This window comes from Miniopterus natalensis, chromosome 2, assembly GCF_054644295.1.
Source record: "Miniopterus natalensis isolate mMinNat1 chromosome 2, mMinNat1.hap1, whole genome shotgun sequence".
Classification (NCBI taxonomy): domain Eukaryota; kingdom Metazoa; phylum Chordata; class Mammalia; order Chiroptera; family Miniopteridae; genus Miniopterus; species Miniopterus natalensis.
In genome coordinates, this window is record NC_142082.1 from 186658413 (window position 1) to 186678319 (window position 19907).

Below are 19907 nucleotides of genomic sequence, written 5' to 3' on the forward strand. Positions count from 1 at the left end.
CCGCAGCAGCCACCGGCACCCAGGGGTCAGCCCCGAGCAAGGCCCGGCCTCGAGCCCGGCGCCCCTGCAGCGCCCCCGGACCCCGCAGCGGCAGGAGCGTCCGCGCCAAAGACGCCGCTTTCCCGGCCCCCGGGGCGCCGGCACCCGCGTCCCCGGCGGCGGGGTGCAGACCAGCAGGGAGGACGGGGACCCCCCGCGGACCCGGGCGGGCAGGCGGGGGCCTCGCCCAGCGCGGGCCTTTGCCCCAGGAGCCGAAAAACACCCGCAGGCGACGTTCCGGGAGCCCAGGGGCGCAGCGCGGAGCTCAGGACCCCGGGGAGCGAAGACGGTGACTCGAGGTGACCGCGCCGGCCGGCGGCTGTGACGGGGAGGGGACCAGCCTCCAGGCTGCGGGCCTGGAATCCGCACCCGTGAGACTGGCCTTCAGGTGAGGCGGCAGGTGACGCGTTTCCCAGCCTGTGAGCGTGCAAGCCGACCTCACACCAAGTCTGGAAAATGACCGAGACACGCCCCGGCGCGTGAGACGGGACCTGGGGGTGAGCATCGCGGGGAGCTGAGCGCGGGGCAAAGCGCAAGTGACCCGCGCCGCTGGTGGTGTCAGAGGATTTCAGAATCTACAGGAAAAGGTTTAAAGTATTAAAATGTCCAAGTTTCCACTAGAGAAATGGAAGCAGGATGTACAGACTTCAGGACAGCTGGGGGGGGGGGGACTGAAATGAAGAAGAACCAACAGTGCCAACAAAAGCAGAAAAGAGGGAAAGATAAACGCATAGTAAAGAAGGATCATAGGAGATAGGAATGAATTCAGATGTTTGCGTCATGGGAGACACGAATGAATTAAAGTCATCTATCAAGACTGAGACTCTCAAATTGGAATATAGATACTGTTATATACTGTTTACAAGAAACACACCTAAGCCCTGGCTGGTTTGGCTCAGTGGTTAGAGCATTAGAGCATCAGACTGAAGGGTTCGGGGTTCAATTCCAGCCCAGGGCATGCACCTGGGTTGCTGGCTAGGTCCCGGCCCTGGTCGGGGCGCCTGCAGGAGGCAGCCCGATCGCTGTGTCGCTTTCACATGGATGTTTCTCTCTCTCCCCCACTCTCTCTGAAAAGCAGGGGAAAAATATCCTCCAGCGAGGATAAAAAATAAAAAAAACGCACCTAAGAATGTGACAGAGATTGAAAATTAAAGAATGGAAAACGTGTATCACAATTTTTGCTCCTCAAAAGACGATAAAGAGAAGAACAAAAGGCTAAAAGTTAGAAGATATTCGCAGCAAATGTACCTTGCAAATGATGAGCATCCAGAATATATAACAAACCCTTTCCCGTCCAGTAGAAAAAGGCAAGCCAATAAAATGATGGGCAAAACCCAAAATCCGGCTCCTTACGGAGAAGAGCATGGAAAGGGCCAATAACTTCACAAGTGATTTTAGGAATGCAAACTGAAACCACAGCAAATGAGCACAAATGTTAACGTCTGGCAATACCCAGCGATGGCAAGAAGGTGGGTCAACTGAACCCTCCTGGCCGGAAGGTCGGGCAGTGCAATTATCTTGGTAAATAATACGGCATTACCAAATGGAGTTGGTTTCATAGCTCCAAACGGCAATCGTGTCCTCTGCTGGTGATCTGCTGTGTCAGCAGGATTCAGCAGTCACAGCTGGTGGACTCCATGCCGTGCCATCTCCACTGGGGCTACAGGGGCCATGTCCAAGATGGTGCACTCATGTGGCTGGCAAGCTGGTTCAGGCTATGGGCTGTGGACCTTGGGGATTTCCTCGTGGGATGGTGGTCAGGTTCCAAGAGCAAGAATCCCAAGACAACCAGGTGGGACCTGTATCACTTTTTATTTTAACTTTTTTTGGCAAGGTGACTCACTGGGCTTCCACTTTTTATACTGTCACCTCAGAAATCACACAGCAGCCCAGCTGGGCATGGCTCAGCAGTTGAGCATCAGCCTAGGGTCCAGGAGATCGCCGTCCGATTCCTGGTCAGGGTTCATGCCCAGGTTGGGGGTTCGATCCCCAGTAGGGAGCATGCAGGAGGCAGCTGATCAATGACTCATCATTGATATTTCTCTCTCTCTCTCCCTTCCTCTCTGTCTCTAAAAAAATCAGTAAAATAGATTTTTTTAAAAAGAGGAGCGTGAGGTTTGGGAGAAGTTGCTGCGGCCACACTGAGAAAATGTAAGCTGCCACAGTGTGCATGCCTATCCCCAGCTGTAGAGTTAATCTGATGTACATTCCTAGGTAAATTCCATGCCTGGATGTAGGCCAGAGAAACCTGCACTTGTTCATGAGGGGACATACGCATCGATGTTCAAAGCTGCACTCTTCTTACTAGAAAAACATTGAGGGAAAACCTTAAATGTCATGGATAGTAAAGTGAGGTGTGTCCATACAATGGAGTAGCACACAGGGCTAAAATGAATGACTTGCAACGCTTTGAGCCGCATGCTAAATCTCAGATAGTAACTCTGAAAGGGAGAGGCAGCTCGCAGAAGACCGTAATGTAAAGTGTGAGTCCACTTACACTCAGCAGAGAGAGCTAGGGAAGAGGTGTGTAAGTGCACACACACCCCTCCACCTTCTTCCATACCTAATAACAAACCTTGAGTTCATACTGAGAGCTTCAATTCCAACCCAGCAGGGTTCGTTCTGTCCTTTCCCCTTCCTGTGTAACGCTCAGCAGTGAGAAACCTCTATGCGTTCACCTAGTGGCTCAGTCCTCACTGTGTGTCGGGGCCATACCAGCCAGAAACTTGTCCCCAGACACATCAACCCTCCTGCCCATTAGATGCACCAGCCAAAAGCTCAATTCTGGGGACATCCCACCCCCACCCCAGCCCCACACCATTAAATCTGCTGTTGAAAGCTTGGGGCCAACAAAGGCAAGAAGGGCACTGGTGTTATTTGTTAATGTTCTGTATTCTGGCAGAAATTCTCAATCTATCTCTAACCTTTAATTTAGTAGGCTGCACTTTCAGAACAAGTGAAACTTTTTTCTTTAAGGTGTGCACTTTATTGAACCGGTCTCAAGTCAGTGTACAGTTAAGCCCTGGAAAACATTCTTTGAATGGTATTTTCTCACTTCAAAATTCAAGAAAAAAGTTTTTATTGGCTCTTCACTTTTAAGAGAAACCTAGTTATTTGCATAGTTTTAATAAAAGCCAGTCCCCCCTTTTTACCAGGATATAATTAGACAAATCACTTGTGCAACCAAGGCCTTATGTTGCTGTTGTATTTGAGAACACATCTCATGTGATTTTCTGTATGGCACATTCAGCTTCGGAACAAGGGACGTAACATCTGTGCTGAACCAATGTCCACACAGCCCTCAGGTCCACACTGGTCAGCTCTCAGTCTTCCAAGTAGTAAGGAAGACAGGAACTGTGGCAGACACCACAGTCCTCGAGAAGACAGAAATATACCTACGCTCACAGGTGAACCCGAGGAACATTGGTTTGGTTCGGTTTGTAACCTAGGAAGAGAAGAGCAAATAAGAGAAGTTAAAATCTCAGGCGTAATAGAGGCCCAGTCCTACATTCCTTATGATGACATCTCCAGACAGAAGTTGAATTTCCGGCTTGTGTGTTGAGTAACGCCATGTGGCTTAGGTGTGCTGGCCCAACCGGGAGGCTTGAACATGTTAATTAGCACTTCTTACAGCACCTGTGTGGATGAATCAGGTCCAGACACAATTCGACCAGCTTTCTGTGCTCAAGAATAACCTTTGGAGATTATCATCATGGGTAAGGGACTGGGAGGCTGAAAAAGTTTTTCCAGAACATGAAAAGGCAGGAAGATGGCTGTGGGTCCTTTGAGTGGACGGCTGAGTCAGTTGTCTAGCAGACCTGCCGAGGAACTTCTCTGATTCAATGGGGTGTGCGATTTAACTTGTTATTTACTATTGATTGTGGAGGTGTTCTTTTTTATGTAACTCAGGGAGGGCAGACTTGTAGAAAACAATGGCTTGGTAAAATGATTCTTCTCTGAAAGCAGTGCAAATGAATTTTGCCCAGTAGTAAATGATAGAAATTATTTCTGTCTGTAGGAAAGATTACAGTTAGGAGAGGTTGCAGTTTTATGGCCCCGTAGAACACTGACCTGTTTTTCATCTAAATTAGCAAGTTTTCTCAAGCAAGCTTTTTTCACCCACTAGATACTTCCCCGTCTCGCCAATCTGTTGAAGCAGCCTCACCATCACGCTGGCTTCCTCATGAATGATTTAAATAAATCTTTCACAGATACTTACTTTAGAGCTGTAGAGTCATATTTTTAACTTTTTTGAAAATTATGCTTTGACAGCTCCTATATCTAGCAGCCTCCGTAGCATCTCCTCTGGGATGTCTAGTAGACGTCTCAAATTTAACATGCCAGATACTGAGCGCCTGGCCTTCGTGTCCAAACTTCTCTCCACCTGTCTTCCCCATCTTGACTGTATCAGTGTCAATGTCCTGGTTGTGATGTACTATTTTACAAAATGTTACCTCTGGGGAAACTAGCCAATACGCACAAGGGCACCTTCTGTGTTAGTTCTTAGAATTACATGTGATTCTATTATCACCTCCATAAAATTTTCAATTAAAAAAATTCCACTGCTAGGAATTATTTCTGAGGAAATAACCAGAAAGGTCTGCAAAGGCATAGGAGTAGTCAATCTTCTCAGAGAATTGTCTATGATAGAGAGCCGGACACAGCTGGCACTCTTTCCCAGAGCTGTGTGCCCACCTGTGCTGTGCAGCACCAGGCAGCCAACAGAGCCACACTGTGCATCCATGATTGGCCCGGACACAGGTAGGTATTTTAAGAGAAAACAGATTAGAAAAGAGTACACAGAGTAAAATCTTTTTTTTTTTTTTTAATCTACTGGCTTGTATATAAAACCTGGAAATGATTGTATGAAAACACCTAATTTTTTTCAACGTGATCCTTGCTGGGGTAGAAAGCTTCCCGGAGTTGGTTAAGTGCAACCCCTCCCTGGGGCCCTGCAGGGCCCCTGGGAGGCCAGCCCTGGCGTCTGATTGCCCAACTCCACCCTGATTAAGGCCTTTGTAGCTGTGTCCCCCAGGAAGGAGAGCCACTCGAGGCATGAGCCCCCGGAGAAAAAGAGCGGGACACCTTGCAGGTCTACAACAGGAGACTGCAGTTCTGCCTCTCACACCGCAAAGTGACAGTGAAAACGGTTCAAAGGGGAAGCTGAAGGGCACTTCCTCTTTGCTGGTCCTGGGGCAGCTAAAGCCTCCACTCCAGGGCCCCCCCACCACAGGGGGCTTGAGGACAGGGGCCAGGGATGGAGATACCTGGGTGGGAGGATACTGGCTGGGGGCTGATACCCGGGTGGGACTTGGTACCAGATGGGGGGATAAAAGAGTGGGGAGTGCTTGGGTTCACTTGGTGTCAGTGCCCAACTCCACGCTGGGGGCCTCAGCCCCTGGAAGGCCAGCCACGGCGTCTGCTTGCCCCGCCCCACTCCCCTCCGGACACGGCCTCCAGCAGCACGCAGCCAGTGGGCATCGAGCATCCGTGGGGGTTTCTGTGGACCAGGCCATGTTAGGGGAATGGGCGCTAGATCATTTTAAGTTGATGTAATTTTCACAGGTCACGAAATAGTCTTCTTATTTTGATTGTTCCCCATGCACTTACTAAGGAGAAAACAGTCTTCCCTGGGGGACACACAGAAACAGGTGAGGGACGTGTTATCTGCTGCCCGCCGAGCAATACAGCGGGCATCCAGCATTGCTGCGTGCCAGGCAGCCCTGGGGGGGGGGGGGCATCGATGAGAACAAAACAAAACTCTGCCTTTGAGTTATGGAAATAAGTAAATTGTGCAGGGAATGAGAAGGTGCTAAGTTCCTGCCTGGCTGGCTAGTCGTGGAAGTCGGGCACCCGAGGCTGGACCCCATGAGCGGGCCAGGGGGTGCTGCCGAGGAGGAGGGGGGCGCGGAGGCTGGGGGGGGGGGCGGGGACCAGAGCCGCGGAGGGCGCTGGGCAGAAGGGGCTCCTGAACTCACAGAACCCGGGCAGCGACCGTCGGGGCAGCGACCTCCTGGTCATTGCCTGGTGCTCGTGATGAGAACACAGGCGTCTCCTGCCCTTAGAAAATGAGCCGTAGTCCAAACGGGGCGCCAAGCGCAGCCTCTGGTTCAGATTCGGTCTGTGGCGTGTACTTGGCCCGCGCGGACACTGCTCTAGGAAACTGCGCTGCGCGTCCAGATTTCTTGCGGATGCGGGAGGAGGGCTGGGGTCCATGTGGTCAGCACCTGCGGCCGCTGGGCCCCTGCCCGAGGGGCTGCTCGGAAGCCCCGGCCGCCACCCCGAGGCCGCCCGGCGCTGGCCGCGCAGGGCGGGGCTCTTTCCCCGGGCCCAGGGCGTTGTCTGACCCCGTTCCGCCGGGGACGAGGCCGCGCCCGGAGCGCCCGGTCGCCTCGCAGTTAAGGGCTTCAGCGCCCCCAGCACGTGGCTGGAGCGCCTCCGGGGCGCCTGCGCAGGAGGCGGGCACCCGGCCCTTTCCGGGGAGCCGGGCTCCGGGCGCTGCGTCCCGCGGGCTCAGGTGCGGGGCCCACCGCCAGGACCACGCAAACCCGCAGCGGCTTGCGCAACCGCGCGCACCTGCCGGCGAGCCTAGCGCCCAACACCCCGCAGGGCTGGGTCTCCGGGACTGAGGCTGAGGCGTGCGACTGCGCCTGCGTGGCGGATCCCGCCGGCCGGGGCGGGGCCGGGGCGGGTCTCTCCCGGGGGTTCAGTCGGGATAGGAGCGGGGGTGGGGCGGGAGCGCGGGGTCTGCGCCTGCGCAGTCGGCCCCGGGCCCTCCCCGCCGCGCAGCGGGAGCTTCTCGCCCTGCGGAGCCCCGAGCGAGGCGGGCCCATGGCTAGTGCGCCTGCGCACTCAGGCCCCGCCCCGGCCCCGCCCCGCGCTGCGCGAGGCCCTGGGAGGGGGCAGCGTCCCGCGGCGTCGGAGGCAGGCGGGCGGCGGGCGGCGGCGGCGGCGGGCGGGCCGCGGGGCAGACAAAGCCGCGGCCAATGAATGGGAGCGCGTCCGTGGTCCGCAGCCGCGCGGGAGCCCGCCGCCCGAGCCCGGGCCCGCGGTGAGTGCGCGGACGGAGTCGGCTCCGCCTCAGCCGCGAGCTCGCGCCCGGCGCGGCCGTCGTGGCGCCGTCGGGGCCGAGCCGGACCGGGCCCGGGGCGGGGCGGGGCGGGGCCGGGGCTGGGGGTCAGGGGGGCGGACCCCGGGACGGGCCCCCGCGGACCTGTCTGCGCCGGGCAGGGGCCGGGCAGGGGCCGGGCGGACGCGGCCTCCGGGGGCCTGGACCCCGCCCGGGCCGCCGACTGGGCCGCGGTGCCTGCAGCGCCCGCCGGCCCCGGCCCCGCTGACAGCTGGCGAGCGGATGCCCGGCCGGCCGGTCGCCCCGGGGCGCGTCTTCCGGGCAGCGGGGTTTGTGGACGAAACACCTGAAGTGGTGAAAGTTGCGCGGCCCGGGGCGCCGCCGCGGTGACGGGCGGGCGGCGGGGTCTGCGCGGCGGGCGCGGGGCCGGAGCGGACGGAAGTCGCCCGGGAGGAGCGGTGCCCGGTGGGGCCGCGGGCCGGGCGGCCGGGCGGCTCCCGCGGCCGAGACAGGTGCGCACCGGGTCTCCCCGCGGCGCCCGCCGCCCGCGCCGTGCGGTGTTTCCGGGCCTTTCCTGCGGACGCCTTCCGTTCCCACCGGCGCTGCAGGACGGGCGCCCGGGCCCTGCTTGGGCGTCGCGGGAGGCGGAGGGGACGGGCCGTTATAGCCCAGGCTCCTGAAGCTGTTGGGTTGTCGTTGTGCTTCTGGGCCTGACCGTTCGCCTTCAGTTAATAAAAAGGTGCCCAGGCCGGTGACGTGGGTGGGTCGGGCGCCTGGCCGCGGACCACAGCGTCTCCGGCTCGATTCCGGTGCAGGGCGTGTGCCTGGGTTGCAGGTTCTGTCCCTGGCCCTGGGAGGAAACCATTCGGTGTGTCCGTCACGTCGCTTCTCTCCCCTGCCCTCTGAGCGGCAGCGGGAAAAGCGTCCTCCGGGGAGGATTAAGAGCAGCCGCCCGCGCTGTCCCCGTACCGGGCGACACTCAGCAGACACCGCACCCCGGGGACAAGGGCCTGCGGAGCCGCGGCTTCAGGGGGAGCTTCTCCTGCTCGTGAAACAGGGAAGTCGTTTTGGAGTTAACTGTGATCAGACCAAGTGCATGGTTTTAAAAATTCCAGTTTAGACTTTGATGACGCCAGTGTGCAAAATAAAGCAAGGGCATCCTTGTGACTTCTTATATAGAAATATTAATTTTTTTAAATTTATTTTTTGTCAATCCTCACCCGGGGATATTTTTTCCATTCCATTGATTTTTAGAGAGAGTGAGAAGAAGGAAGGGAGGGGGAGAGAAAGAGAAACATTGATGTGAGAGAGAGACATCAACTCATTGCCTCCCCAGCACAGGCCCAGACCCGGGCCAAGGGTCCTACCTGAAACCCCCAGGTATGTGCCTTGGACCAGAACTGAACCCACCACCCTTCAGTGCTCGGACTGATGCTCTAACCACTGAACCACTTGAACCAGGGCTAGAAATACTAGTTTTTTGTTTTCTCAATGCCAGTGATAAAATTAGGAGACTAGAGAGGATTTAGTAAGAGTTTTGGGGGGGTTTCTAAGTACTATGAATCAGCCAGATTTCAGTTATGAATTAATTTCAGTTACTAAGCAAAGTTGTCTTGGGAGAGGAAGCTGCTTAGGAGTTTGACTGCTCAGGGTTTCTGTTGTGATGTCCATGAGGAATGGGCCAACTGCAGTCCCTAGATTATATCTGCTTGTCGATTTGCAATTTCTCAGGAAAAGCTCTAGGGCATGTTGAAGATATTCTGTGAATCTTCAGAGTTTCAAAGGACACAGTTCATGTCCTATATTGGAAGAAAGCTCAGACTTTAATCCATTTAACAGGTGATTATTTGACAGCCCTTCCCCATCCCCCCACACTTGTTCTCGTTAATTCCTGATGTTGTTGGATATGAACTTTTTGCTCTGTTCTTTAATGCACATGAGGAGGTTTGTAAGCAACTCAAGCTGTGGAAAGAATATTCTTAATACCTTGGAGAAAGATTTTTTTGTTTTTGTTAATCCTTACCCGAGGATATTTTTTCCATTGAATTTTAGGGAGAGTGAAAGGGAGTAAGGGGATTGGGGGAAGAGCGAGAGAAACACCAATATAAGAAAGACACATCTATTGGTTGACTCCCACACGCACCCAGACTGGGCCTAGGGGTGGAACCTGCAACCCAAGTAGGTGCCCTTGACCAGGGATTGAACCCGTGACCCTTCTGTGTGTGGGCCGATGCTCTAACCACTGAGCCACTCTAGCCAGGGCTGGAGAAAGATTTTTAAGTAAATTATTAGGGTTGTGTACTGAACTCTGTGCGAAGCAGCTGCTGTGCAGTGATTACTTAGTTCAGGAAGTACGTTGGTCCTCTGTACCTGGGGGTTCCACATCCAAGGGCAGGTTGAAAGAAAATATTAGGAAAAAAGTTACAGTCTTGATGTATACTCTGTACTCCAGCCTATGATGCTGCATGTTGTTTCTACTGAACACATACAGACCTTTTTCCTTGTCGTCATTCGCTGAACAATACAGTGTAACTGCTGTTTACATTGTGTTAAGTTTAATAAGGAATCTAGCCATGATTTAAAGTTTACAGGGGGATGACTCATGAACAACAGGGCTTGGAACCGTGTGGGTCTAATTATATGTGGATTTTTTTCCAGTAAATACTGTAAATGCAGTTTTTTCCCCTTATGATTTTCTTAACATTTTCTTATCCCTATTGTAAGAGTACTACGTATACATATGTGGTTAAAGTATGTGTTAGTGGACTTTTTATATTACGAGTAGGCTACTAGCAGTTAATTTGGGGGGAGTCAAAAGTTATATGTGATTTTTTTTACTCTCTGGGGAGGGGTGGAGTCAGCTGTACTACACCCTTTATTTTATTTTTTTTTATTTTTTAAATATATCTTTATTGACTTCAGAGAGAGGAAGGGAGACGGAGAGAGAGAGTTAGAAACATCAATGATGAGAGAGTTGTCATTGATTGGCTGCCTTCTGCACACCCTTGACTGGGGATCAAGCCTGCAACCTGGGCATGTGCCAGCCTGGGAATCGAACCGTGACCTCCTGGATCCTAGGTCGATGCTCGACTGCTGAGCCATGCCTGGCTAGGCGTGTATTACGCCCTTTATATAAAGGACATGAGCATGCTTGGATTTTGGTGTCCGAGGTGGGTCCTGGAACCCATCCCTCATGGACACCAAGGGATGACTGTGTGTATCTGTGTTTCAGACCCCTGTTCCGCGTAGCTTTCGGAGTGTGACCAACCAGTCGGGGAAATGGAGCTGTTGATGCGTGAAGAGCAGTGATCGTGGTCAGTGTGGTCCTTCTCTTTACTTTGTACTTGTCGATTTTTCAGTCTGGTTTCCTCCTCCTTTGGTGTGATGATTGCCATGTGAGGGGACCAGAGCGATGAGTGACCGTGGGCCCCCTGGCGGCACGTACTAGGAGCCTCCTGTGTTGGGTAGAGGCCTGTCCACTCTCCCTCGCCTGCTTTCGGTTTCCTCCTGAGCTTCTCTGCACAAAACATAGTTTCAGAGTTGGCAACTGTCAATCTTCTAATGGCTCTTGGATTTTTTAGGGCACGACTTAAATCTCAAGATGTGAGGCCGTGAGCTGTCAGATCCATTTTTCCTATTCATGTTTTGTGTTTTACTGAATCTGGCTGCATAACAAGTCACAGAGAGCCTCTAGCACTTAAGGTCCGCAGCCTCAGGCCTGGCTACCTTCCTGACCCTGTGTCCTGCCGGTAAAGCCCCCTGCCCAGCTCCTCGTGCCCCTAAGGTACCTGCTCTGCTTGGTTTCCCATCTCCTTCAGGGAAGGCCCTTTTCCAGCAAAGTCTCTACCACAGGCACGGCTGGTTCCACCCTGGGCTGGCCTGGGTTGGGGTGTCCCGCTGCCTACTGGCTGCCCTCTGTGTGGTGGCTCCTGGATCCAGCCGTGTGGCCCTGTGCTTGCTCTGTCTGATACACTACATCTGCAGGTGTGAACTGGGAGTTTTCATCTGAGGCCGCTGTTCCCCGAGTCTGACCCGTGGTCAGCTCACCTACTTGAGGCCGAGGGGGCAGCATCAGGAGCTGTACTGTGTGGAGGGCTCCCTCCTTATTACAGCCCTGACCACATCTCCTAGAAGTGGCCCTGGGTCTGGGTCTCTGAAGTCTGACCCAGCAGCGTTCTTTGCCTCTGGGCCTTGGGTCTCCGTCTCAGGTGAACAGTGGTTCCTGTTGGCATTTCTTGCTTTGAGACAGATCATAGGTTGATGCTCAACCACTGAGCATGCTGGCCAGGCTAGGAAACATTTTTAAAACATCATGAATTCATACTGACATTTTTCAGTACAAATTTAAAATTATATGGGTTTACTTAATTTGATTTTAAAAATTTTTATATTTTCACTATCCTGAAAATCTTGATTCTTAATGCCACTGGCGTAATTACTTGTTTTATGCTAAAATATAATAGATTGCTAACTTGCAGTCCTATGTTACTACTACTAATGAAACTACTTAGAAAGTTTAAGGTATTTTTGTTTTTAAGTTCTTTTTGTCCTTAATTTATACAATTGATACTGAAGAAGAGAAGTACTAGGAGCATTGATCCCCATGCAGTTGAAAATCCATGTATACAGTTGGATTCCCCAAAAACTTAGTTGGCCCTTGGTATCCACAGGGATCCTGGAAGCAATTCCAGAACCCCCTGCGGATGCTCAGGTCCCCTGTATAAAATGGCATAGAACAACACATACAGTGGCTCTCTGCATCCAGGGACTCCCAACTACACGTCCAAAACAGTAGTACAGGTAATTAATTTAAAAATCCATGTATAAGTGGACCTGCACAGTTCAAACCCATATTGTTCAGAGTCACCTGTGTCCTGCTTAGGATGAATAGTTAAAGCATCATGTTTTAAAGCCCTTGATGAATATTCTTTGGTCTGTGGCTTCTCTCTGTCTTTCTCTGCCTTGCCCTCTAACTCACTAACCATATCCTCACTGAGGATAATAGAAAAGGAAAGAAAATTCTGTCAGCTCCCCAGAATCCTGCCACGTGACCTGTCCCAATCAACTCTCCCTCCCTTCTTCCTGACCAAAGTAACTGCTGACCTCACTTTTATGGAAGTTACTCTCACTTTTCTTCACAGTTTCACGAGTGAATTGTGCTCCTCCACGTAGGAAAGTGTTGCCTGGTTCTGTGACACGTTAGTCCCTTACCATCTCGCCTACCTCCATGGGCATTATTTGTGGAGGAGGCCCTGTGGGTGGGCCCATGTGCCTCAGTCTAGATTTGCTGATTGTGGCCCTCGGGTGGGTGCGACATGTTCCTGTGTCCTTGGTTCCCCGCAAGTCGGTAGTTGGTCTAAAGGCTTGTTCAGATTCAGGTCTGAGCTCTGGTGAGTCCCCTGCATGGGGGTGTGGTGGTGTTCCATCAGGGGGCACAGGTCGGGGGTCGTCTCTTTTTGGTGTTGGCAGCAGTGAAGCACAGGCCTGCATGCGCTCCTCCACGAGAAGCTGTGAAACGGGAAGTTCTGGCTGAGTTCCTAAGGCTGCCTCGTGTATGAGCTGGGCCTCCAGGAAGAGAAACCTGCCCTGACCTACTGTTTGGTTATTGAGCGCTGATGCTCCTGTAGCACACTGAAGATCAGAGTTTAATCCTTTCTCTTTGTCAGGTTTCAAAATAACCATTTTTCTATCATCCTCCCAAAGTGACCAGCTGATTTTATTTTGATATGAACTCATAGACTTAACACATTGGATGGGTTTTAAGCCGTGACCTCACTGTCTGTAAGACATTCAGTGTTTAGTCTGTGAATTGGTTCTTTCAGAGGTTAGCTGCAGGCTTTTTAGTTCCTAAAATGTGTGCGCTTTCTGATAGCAAAAGCGAATGAAATTGATCGCAGGGAGTTCAGCTTTGCTGATTATAGCAGCTGCAGGTGCCTCCAGTACACTGCTTGGTGGGTGAGGCCTCAACCCTAGCCCAAACCAACCTCTGTATACTGTTGCAGGGTTTTTCTGTGTTCCTCCATCCCTTTATTAATAGACCATTTGCATTTAAATTCCTATCTTTATTTGTTCCTTATTTTCCGGTTTTGGGGTATTTTCATTATGTAAGCGGATTGTAAAAGAAGTCAAGGAACCAGGTTTTCTATCTTATTTTATCACTATGGAATTTTCTTCTATGCATATTGAGGCTGATATGTCCCTGGCACTACAGGTTTGAAATGTATAATTCAGTTAAGTGCTTGACCTGATTTCATCTTTTGTAGGCAATGCAGAAGGACCATCATGATGGTAGCAATCCTGTTTCCAGGGCAACAAGCAAGTCTACACAACGTGAAGTTACCACTCCTAGAGAGCAGAGGTCTGCACCCTGAGACGATGTGCTCCTGAGTTACATCTTCTGTTTTCCAGTAACATTTCTGATTAGCCATATTCATAAACATCCCGAAAGATAAAATTATTTTGAAAACCCTGAAGATAATGTACATTTGGGGGCACAACTGAGCGTTTGGATTATTTTTTACCAACCTGAGAGATCAACATGATGACACAGCCAGAGCAGTGATGGTGAGTCATGGAGGATAACCAGGAAACCCACCCCAAAGGGGACGGTGATTTAGTTTCTGATGAAATAAATTTTAAAACAGAAGAGAAAGAGGATGGAATTCCAAATCACAGCTTGGAAAGAATGGACTTTAAAATTGAACAGGAGGACAGGAAGGTAGCTGACAGTGGTGATGAACAGGCAGAGATCAGAGAAGTGAGCTACAGCTGCAAGCCCCCAGGGAAGTGTTTGCCCCCCGACCATGAGGACGACTATGGGGCCCTGTTCTCGCAGTACAGCAGCACGCTGTACGACGTCGCCATGGAGGCTGTGACGCAGAGCCTCCTGTCCAGCCGCAACATGAGCTCCAGGAAGAAGTCCCCAGCCTGGAAACATTTCTTCATCTCCCCTCGGGACAACACGAAGGCAGTGTGTGTGTACTGCATGAAGGAGTTCAGCCGTGGCAAAAACGAGAAGGATCTGAGCACAAGCTGCCTCATGCGTCATGTGAGGAGGGCGCACCCCACAGTGCTTATCCAGGAAGAGGGCAGTGTGTCTGCCTTGGCCTCCCTCTCCTCCCCTGCACTGCTGCTCCCACCACAGCCCTCATCTGTTGGAGACCTGGGCACCATACTGTCACCCATCAAACTTGTCCAGAAAATGGCCTCCAAGATCCCATCTCCTGAGCAAGTGACGGAGGAATCTGTGTCTGTCGTGTCTTCTGAAGAGGTCTCCTCTGACTTGTCCATCTCTGAGAAGTACAGCCAGGAAGAAGTCCTGGTGGGGCCACCCGCTCCCCTCCCCACTCCTCAGTATGATGACACTGCAGAGAATGGGCCAGAGAAGAGCCTTCCTCTTCCAAAGAGCACCTCTGGGTCCCGAAGGTGGTCCGCTGTCTGGAAGCACTTCTACCTGTCCCCTCTGGACAGCTCCAAGGCCGTGTGCATTCACTGCATGAGTGAGTTCAGCAGAGGGAAGAACGGGAAGGACCTGGGTACCAGCTGCCTCATCAGGCACATGTGGCGAGCACACCGTGCCATTGTGCTGCAGGAGAAGAGCGGGGGTGCAACCATGCCTCCCCCCTGCTCTACCTCCCCCACCCTGCTGCACGCACTCCCACCTCCCGAGAGAGGTCCAGGCTGTGTGTCCTCATCACCAGGGAAGGCGGTCCAAGAGTCCCCCTTGGAATCCTCCTCCCCACACCAACCACCCGAGACCCTGCAGGCATGTCTGAACCCTGGGGATGTGCTGATGGAAGATGCTGTGCTGTCCTCTGATGATTTTGGCGAGGCCTCCCTGGTGTCCTCTCCTGAGAAGCAGCAGGGTGATGAGTCGAGCCCTCACCTGGTGGAGCCTGGTGCTATATTCCAGCAGAATAAAAAGGTGATGAAGAGACTGAAGTCGGAGGTTTGGCATCACTTTTCGCTAGCCCCCATGGACAGCCTGAAGGCTGTGTGCAGACACTGCGGCTGTGTCATCAGTCGGGGGAAGAAGGGTGATGTCGGGACCAGCTGTTTGATGAGACATCTCTACAGACGCCACCCAGAAGTCGTTGGGAGCCAGAGGGGCTTCCTGGGGGCTAGTTTGGCAAATCCTCCATACACCACCTTGGCGTCCACAGCAGGTTCCTCCTCCAAGGTAACTGACTTGCCAACAGTGGTCACAAAAAGCCCAGTTCTATTTCCCGCTCACAGTAAAAAGACCTCCAAGCTGTGGAATCATTTTTCTGTCTGCTCTGCGGACCCCACGAAAGTCGTGTGCTTGCACTGTGGCCGGACAATAAGCAGGGGGAAGAAGCCAACCAACCTGGGCACCAGCTGTCTTCTGAGGCATTTACAGAGGTTCCACAGCAGTGTGCTCAAGACCGACGTCCCCACGACCACGCTACCCTCTTCTGCAGGAGTCCGTGTGCCCCTGAGTGCAGGATTGTCAAGAGCCTCCTCCTTTGATGACACTAATGAGAAGTTTTACGATTCTCATCCAGTTGCCAAAAAGATAACGAGTCTCATAGCTGAAATGATTGCACTTGACCTTCAGCCATATTCTTTTGTAGACAATGTTGGCTTTAACAGGCTGCTCGAATACTTGAAACCTCAGTACTCTTTGCCCTCCCCTTCCTACTTTTCCAGGACAGCTATTCCCGGGATGTACGAAAATGTGAAACAGATCATTATGTCACACCTTAAGGAGGCTGAGAGTGGTGTGGTCCACTTCACGTCTGGAATATGGATGAGTAACCAGACCCGAGAGTACCTGACACTCACTGCTCACTGGGTCACCTTTGAGTCTTCAGTCCGGCCTCACTGTGAGGACCACCACTGCTCAGCACTGTTAGACGTGTCACAGATTGACTGTGACTATAGCGGCAACAGCATTCAGAAGCAGCTGGAATGTTGGTGGGAGGCCTGGGTGACATCCACTGGCCTTCAGGTTGGCATTACCGTGACCGACAATCCCAGCATAGGAAAGACGCTGAATGAAGGGGAGCACTCCTGTGTGCAGTGCTTCAGTCACACAGTGAATCTCATTGTCAGTGAGGCCATTAAAAGTCAGAGAATGGTCCAGAATTTACTTAGCATTGCTCGGAAGTTGTGTGAGAGGGTGCTTCGCTCACACGAAGCAAAGGAGAAATTGGCAGAGCTGCAGAGGGAGTATGAATTACCACCACACCATCTTATTCAGGATGTTCCGTCCAAATGGAACACGTCCTTTCATATGCTCGAACGGCTCATTGAACAGAAGAGAGCAATTAACGAGATGTCCATTGAGTGTAATTTCAGAGAACTGATCAGCTGTGACCAGTGGGAGGTCATGCAGTCTGTGTGTCACGCGCTGAAGCCCTTTGATGCTGCAAGTCGGGAGATGAGCAGCCACATGTCCACCCTCAGCCAGGTCATCCCCATGATCCACATCCTGAACAGGAAAATCGAGATGCTGTTTGAGGAGACCATGGGCATCGACACCATGCTGAAGTCTCTGAAGGAAGCCATGGTGAGCCGTCTCTCCGCCACCCTCCATGACCCCAGGTACATCTTTGCTACACTGTTGGACCCTCGTTACAAAGCCTCCCTGTTCTCTGAGGAGGAGGCAGAGCAGTACAAGCAGGATTTAATCAGGGAACTAGAAATGCTGAATTCTACCTCAGAGGACACACCTGTCTCCAATGGGTGTGATCCAGGCTCCCCATCGAGAGACTCCAGTGGGGATGACAGCTTGTGGTCTCTCATGGCCAAGATCAAAAAGAAAGACCCAAGAGAAAAGACGAAGGTGCCTGAGGCCATGGTGCTTTCCTACCTGGAGGAGGAGGTGCTTGAACACAGCTGTGACCCACTCACCTACTGGAACCTAAAGAAGTCTGCCTGGCCGAGCCTCTCAGCCTTGGCTGTCAGGTTTTTGGGCTGTCCCCCGAGTATCGTCCCTTCTGAAAGGCTGTTCAGCACACCCACTGAGAATGGTAGCTTTGGCCAGTCCAGGCTGATGATGGAACATTTTGAAAAACTTATCTTTTTGAAAGTGAATCTTCCCTTAATATACTTTCAGTATTGAAATCACAATGGAGCTACCAAGCTAAAGATGTTGTTGCTCATTAGGCACCAGCAGTTTCTCACGGCTGGTGACTGGCACCAGTTGGGGCCAAGGAGAACATAAGACGAGGCACTCTCAGGTCCAGGCTGAGGCCCTTTCCAGTCTCACTATAATGTCTACATGTGCCTTACTCCTAGTCCTTCAGGCCAGGTACCATGGTGTATTTTTTACAAAGCCACTAGAGCGAGTTTGTCTTGTCAATTACACAATACAGTGATTAGGTTTTCATCCATAAATGTAAAGTTTTTTAAAAGCTGGGGTTTAGTAATTTGTTTTACTAGAGTGACAGAGTAGATGTAAACAGTTTTATTCTTTAGGCTTTTTATTATATTATGTAAAAACAACAAATCAGGTACTGTATTTTAGTCAAAAATTGCTTGAATTATAACAGAACAGCCTTTGTGGCTATCAAATGAAATCTGTAAATAGGAGGTGGAGTAGAAGCCATCCTGACTGATCAGTTTTTATCTGCAGCTCTAACATATGTGAGGAATGCAGAGAATGTTCTGGACGATACTGTTCACTACGACAGAGAGTGACATTGAAGACAAAACTAAACTTAGATGTTTCATGGAATATCAGTCACATGGTGGTTGGTAAGAAGAACTTCCCCATGTTCTGTTTTTGTGTTGAGGTTTCACATGGTCAGTTAACTGGGAGATGTCCTGGCTATTTATAAAGCGCTCCTTGCTGCCTGTTGTCCAGCCAGTGGACAGCATGAGATGTTTACAGCAGTTCTGGTGATTGAACCTCCACGCCTCTGACTTAGTGTCTCTACACTTGAAGCCGTCTTTTGAAATGTGTGTATTGCTTCCATTTGGTCAAATCACGTATGAAATTCCTTTTAGAAGAAGTGGCTTATTAACAGGGAAGGAGTCGTAAGAATAGCCTTAGGTATTTAGATTTTTTTATAGTACAAAAGACTCAGCCATCACGGGTATTTTAGAGTCCCAGGGACATCAGGATGAAGTGGTGTCAGTTGTCAGATTCTTTTAACAGTAATATGTCTTCAGAGTTTTTGCTACAACATCTAGAAAGTGGTGCATTTTTAATTTCACACCAATTAAGTATGCTGGGTGAAACAAGTCACTCATTGCCTGTGACCTTTTAGAAAAGTTGTTGTCTCATCAAAATACTGTACCTATTATTAATCTCACTTTGCATTGACTATGTTTTAGTGTATTTATAAACGGGGAACTCAGTTTCTAAAATTAAACTTTTTATTTGCAATTTTCCACTGTTAGAAGACACTGGCTCTTTCTTCTTAGGTTGATAAAATAGTCATCCTCTTTGGGGTCCAATACACATGAAAACCACATTCATGTAGCCATTGGATTTTCACCTTAGCTCCAGGTAGGATATGGGAGAGGTGACGTGCTTCTTACAACAGCCTTTCTGAGATGGTGCTGACTTATATTCAGAGTGAGTGCTGTGCCATGTGTGGTGCCCTAACCGAAGAGTCTGTAGGCAACTTGGCTGTTGTCTTTGCCATGTAGCCTCTCCCCTGGGTTGCTGAGCTCTAGCAGAGTAGAAGCTCCGATCCCCTACACCCAGCCAGGCAGTTGTGCATGTTTTCCTGGAGTAGCTTGCACACTGTGTGTGTGAGCCAGGGCTGGGCAAACGGGCCATGCCCTCCAAATGCCAGGGATTTGTGCTAATTGCTGATTCTGATTGCAGAGCTGCAGACAAGGTAGACAGCCATATTGTTTCCCCTCCACCACTGAAGTGGTTTCCAGGGGATTTATGGTGTCAGCACCTTTCCCCTAACTTCTATACCCCACCTATACTTATCCCTTGTCCTCTTTCAGGACACAGACAGTCAAAACTAACTGGTGCATATATTGGGAAAATAGAAAGTGATTGATATAACCAAGGAAAGACACAGAAAAGACGTAAGAAGATACTAAGTTTATGCCTCAGGCAGAGATTGCCTACAATAACTAAAAATTCTAACAAAAAAGCAAACTCTGGGGAGGGGGAAGAATCTCATTTGGAGGGTTATCACATTACTAGATTCAAATGTACAATTTCAACAAATAATCCCAAAGCATACAAAGAATCAGGAAAATATGGCCCATTAAAAGAAAAAAAAAAATGAACAAGAACTGTTCTTGAAAAACAACCTGGTGGTGGATCTACCAGACAAGGACTTAAAAACAAGTATCTTAAAGATGCTTAAAGAACTAAAGGAAGATGTGGAGAAATTTAGAAAATTTTCAAACAAAATTAAAATATCAACAATAACAGAAACCTAAGAGCAAAAAGAAATTTGGAGGTGAAAAGAATAACTGAAATTAAAATTTCACTAGAGGGATTCAATAGCAAGATCAAGCAGAAAAAAGAATCAGCTTGAATATCGACAATTGAAATTACTGAGTCTGAAAGAAATAAAAATGATTACTGCAAAGTGGACAGAGCCTAAGGGACCTGTGGGACATCAAGAAGCAAGCCAACATACACATTGTGGGATTCCCAGAAGGAGAAGGGAAATGAAAGTGGCAGAGAATATGTGAACAGATAATGATGAATAACTTACCAAATTTGATGAAATACATTAATAAAAATATCCCATGCCTGTCTGGTGTGGCTCAGTGCTTGAGCATAGGCTCATGAACCAGAAGGTCTAAGTTCAATTACCTGTCAGGGCATGTGCTCAGGCGAGTCCTGCAGAGT

General features: G+C 50.7%; 1 protein-coding gene across 5 annotated transcripts; it reads left to right on the plus strand.

Annotated features, from left to right (window-relative positions):
• Nucleotides 1-744: 744 nt before the first annotated feature.
• LOC107536070 (zinc finger BED domain-containing protein 4-like) lies at nucleotides 745-18471 on the plus strand. 5 transcript variants are annotated; one of them, XM_016211702.2, is made up of 3 exons: nucleotides 745-1831; nucleotides 10341-10422; nucleotides 13372-18471. In XM_016211702.2, the coding sequence occupies exon 3, from the start codon at nucleotides 13680-13682 to the stop codon at nucleotides 17193-17195; it is 3516 nt and encodes a 1171-aa protein (XP_016067188.2). In that variant the 5' UTR covers nucleotides 745-1831; nucleotides 10341-10422; nucleotides 13372-13679; the 3' UTR covers nucleotides 17196-18471. The 5 variants fall into 5 exon arrangements, with proteins under 5 accessions (XP_016067188.2, XP_016067190.2, XP_087671116.1 ...); XM_087814990.1 differs by lacking the exon at nucleotides 745-1831 and adding an exon at nucleotides 7030-7090; XM_016211703.2 differs by lacking the exon at nucleotides 745-1831 and adding an exon at nucleotides 8840-8947.
• Nucleotides 18472-19907: the final 1436 nt, after the last annotated feature.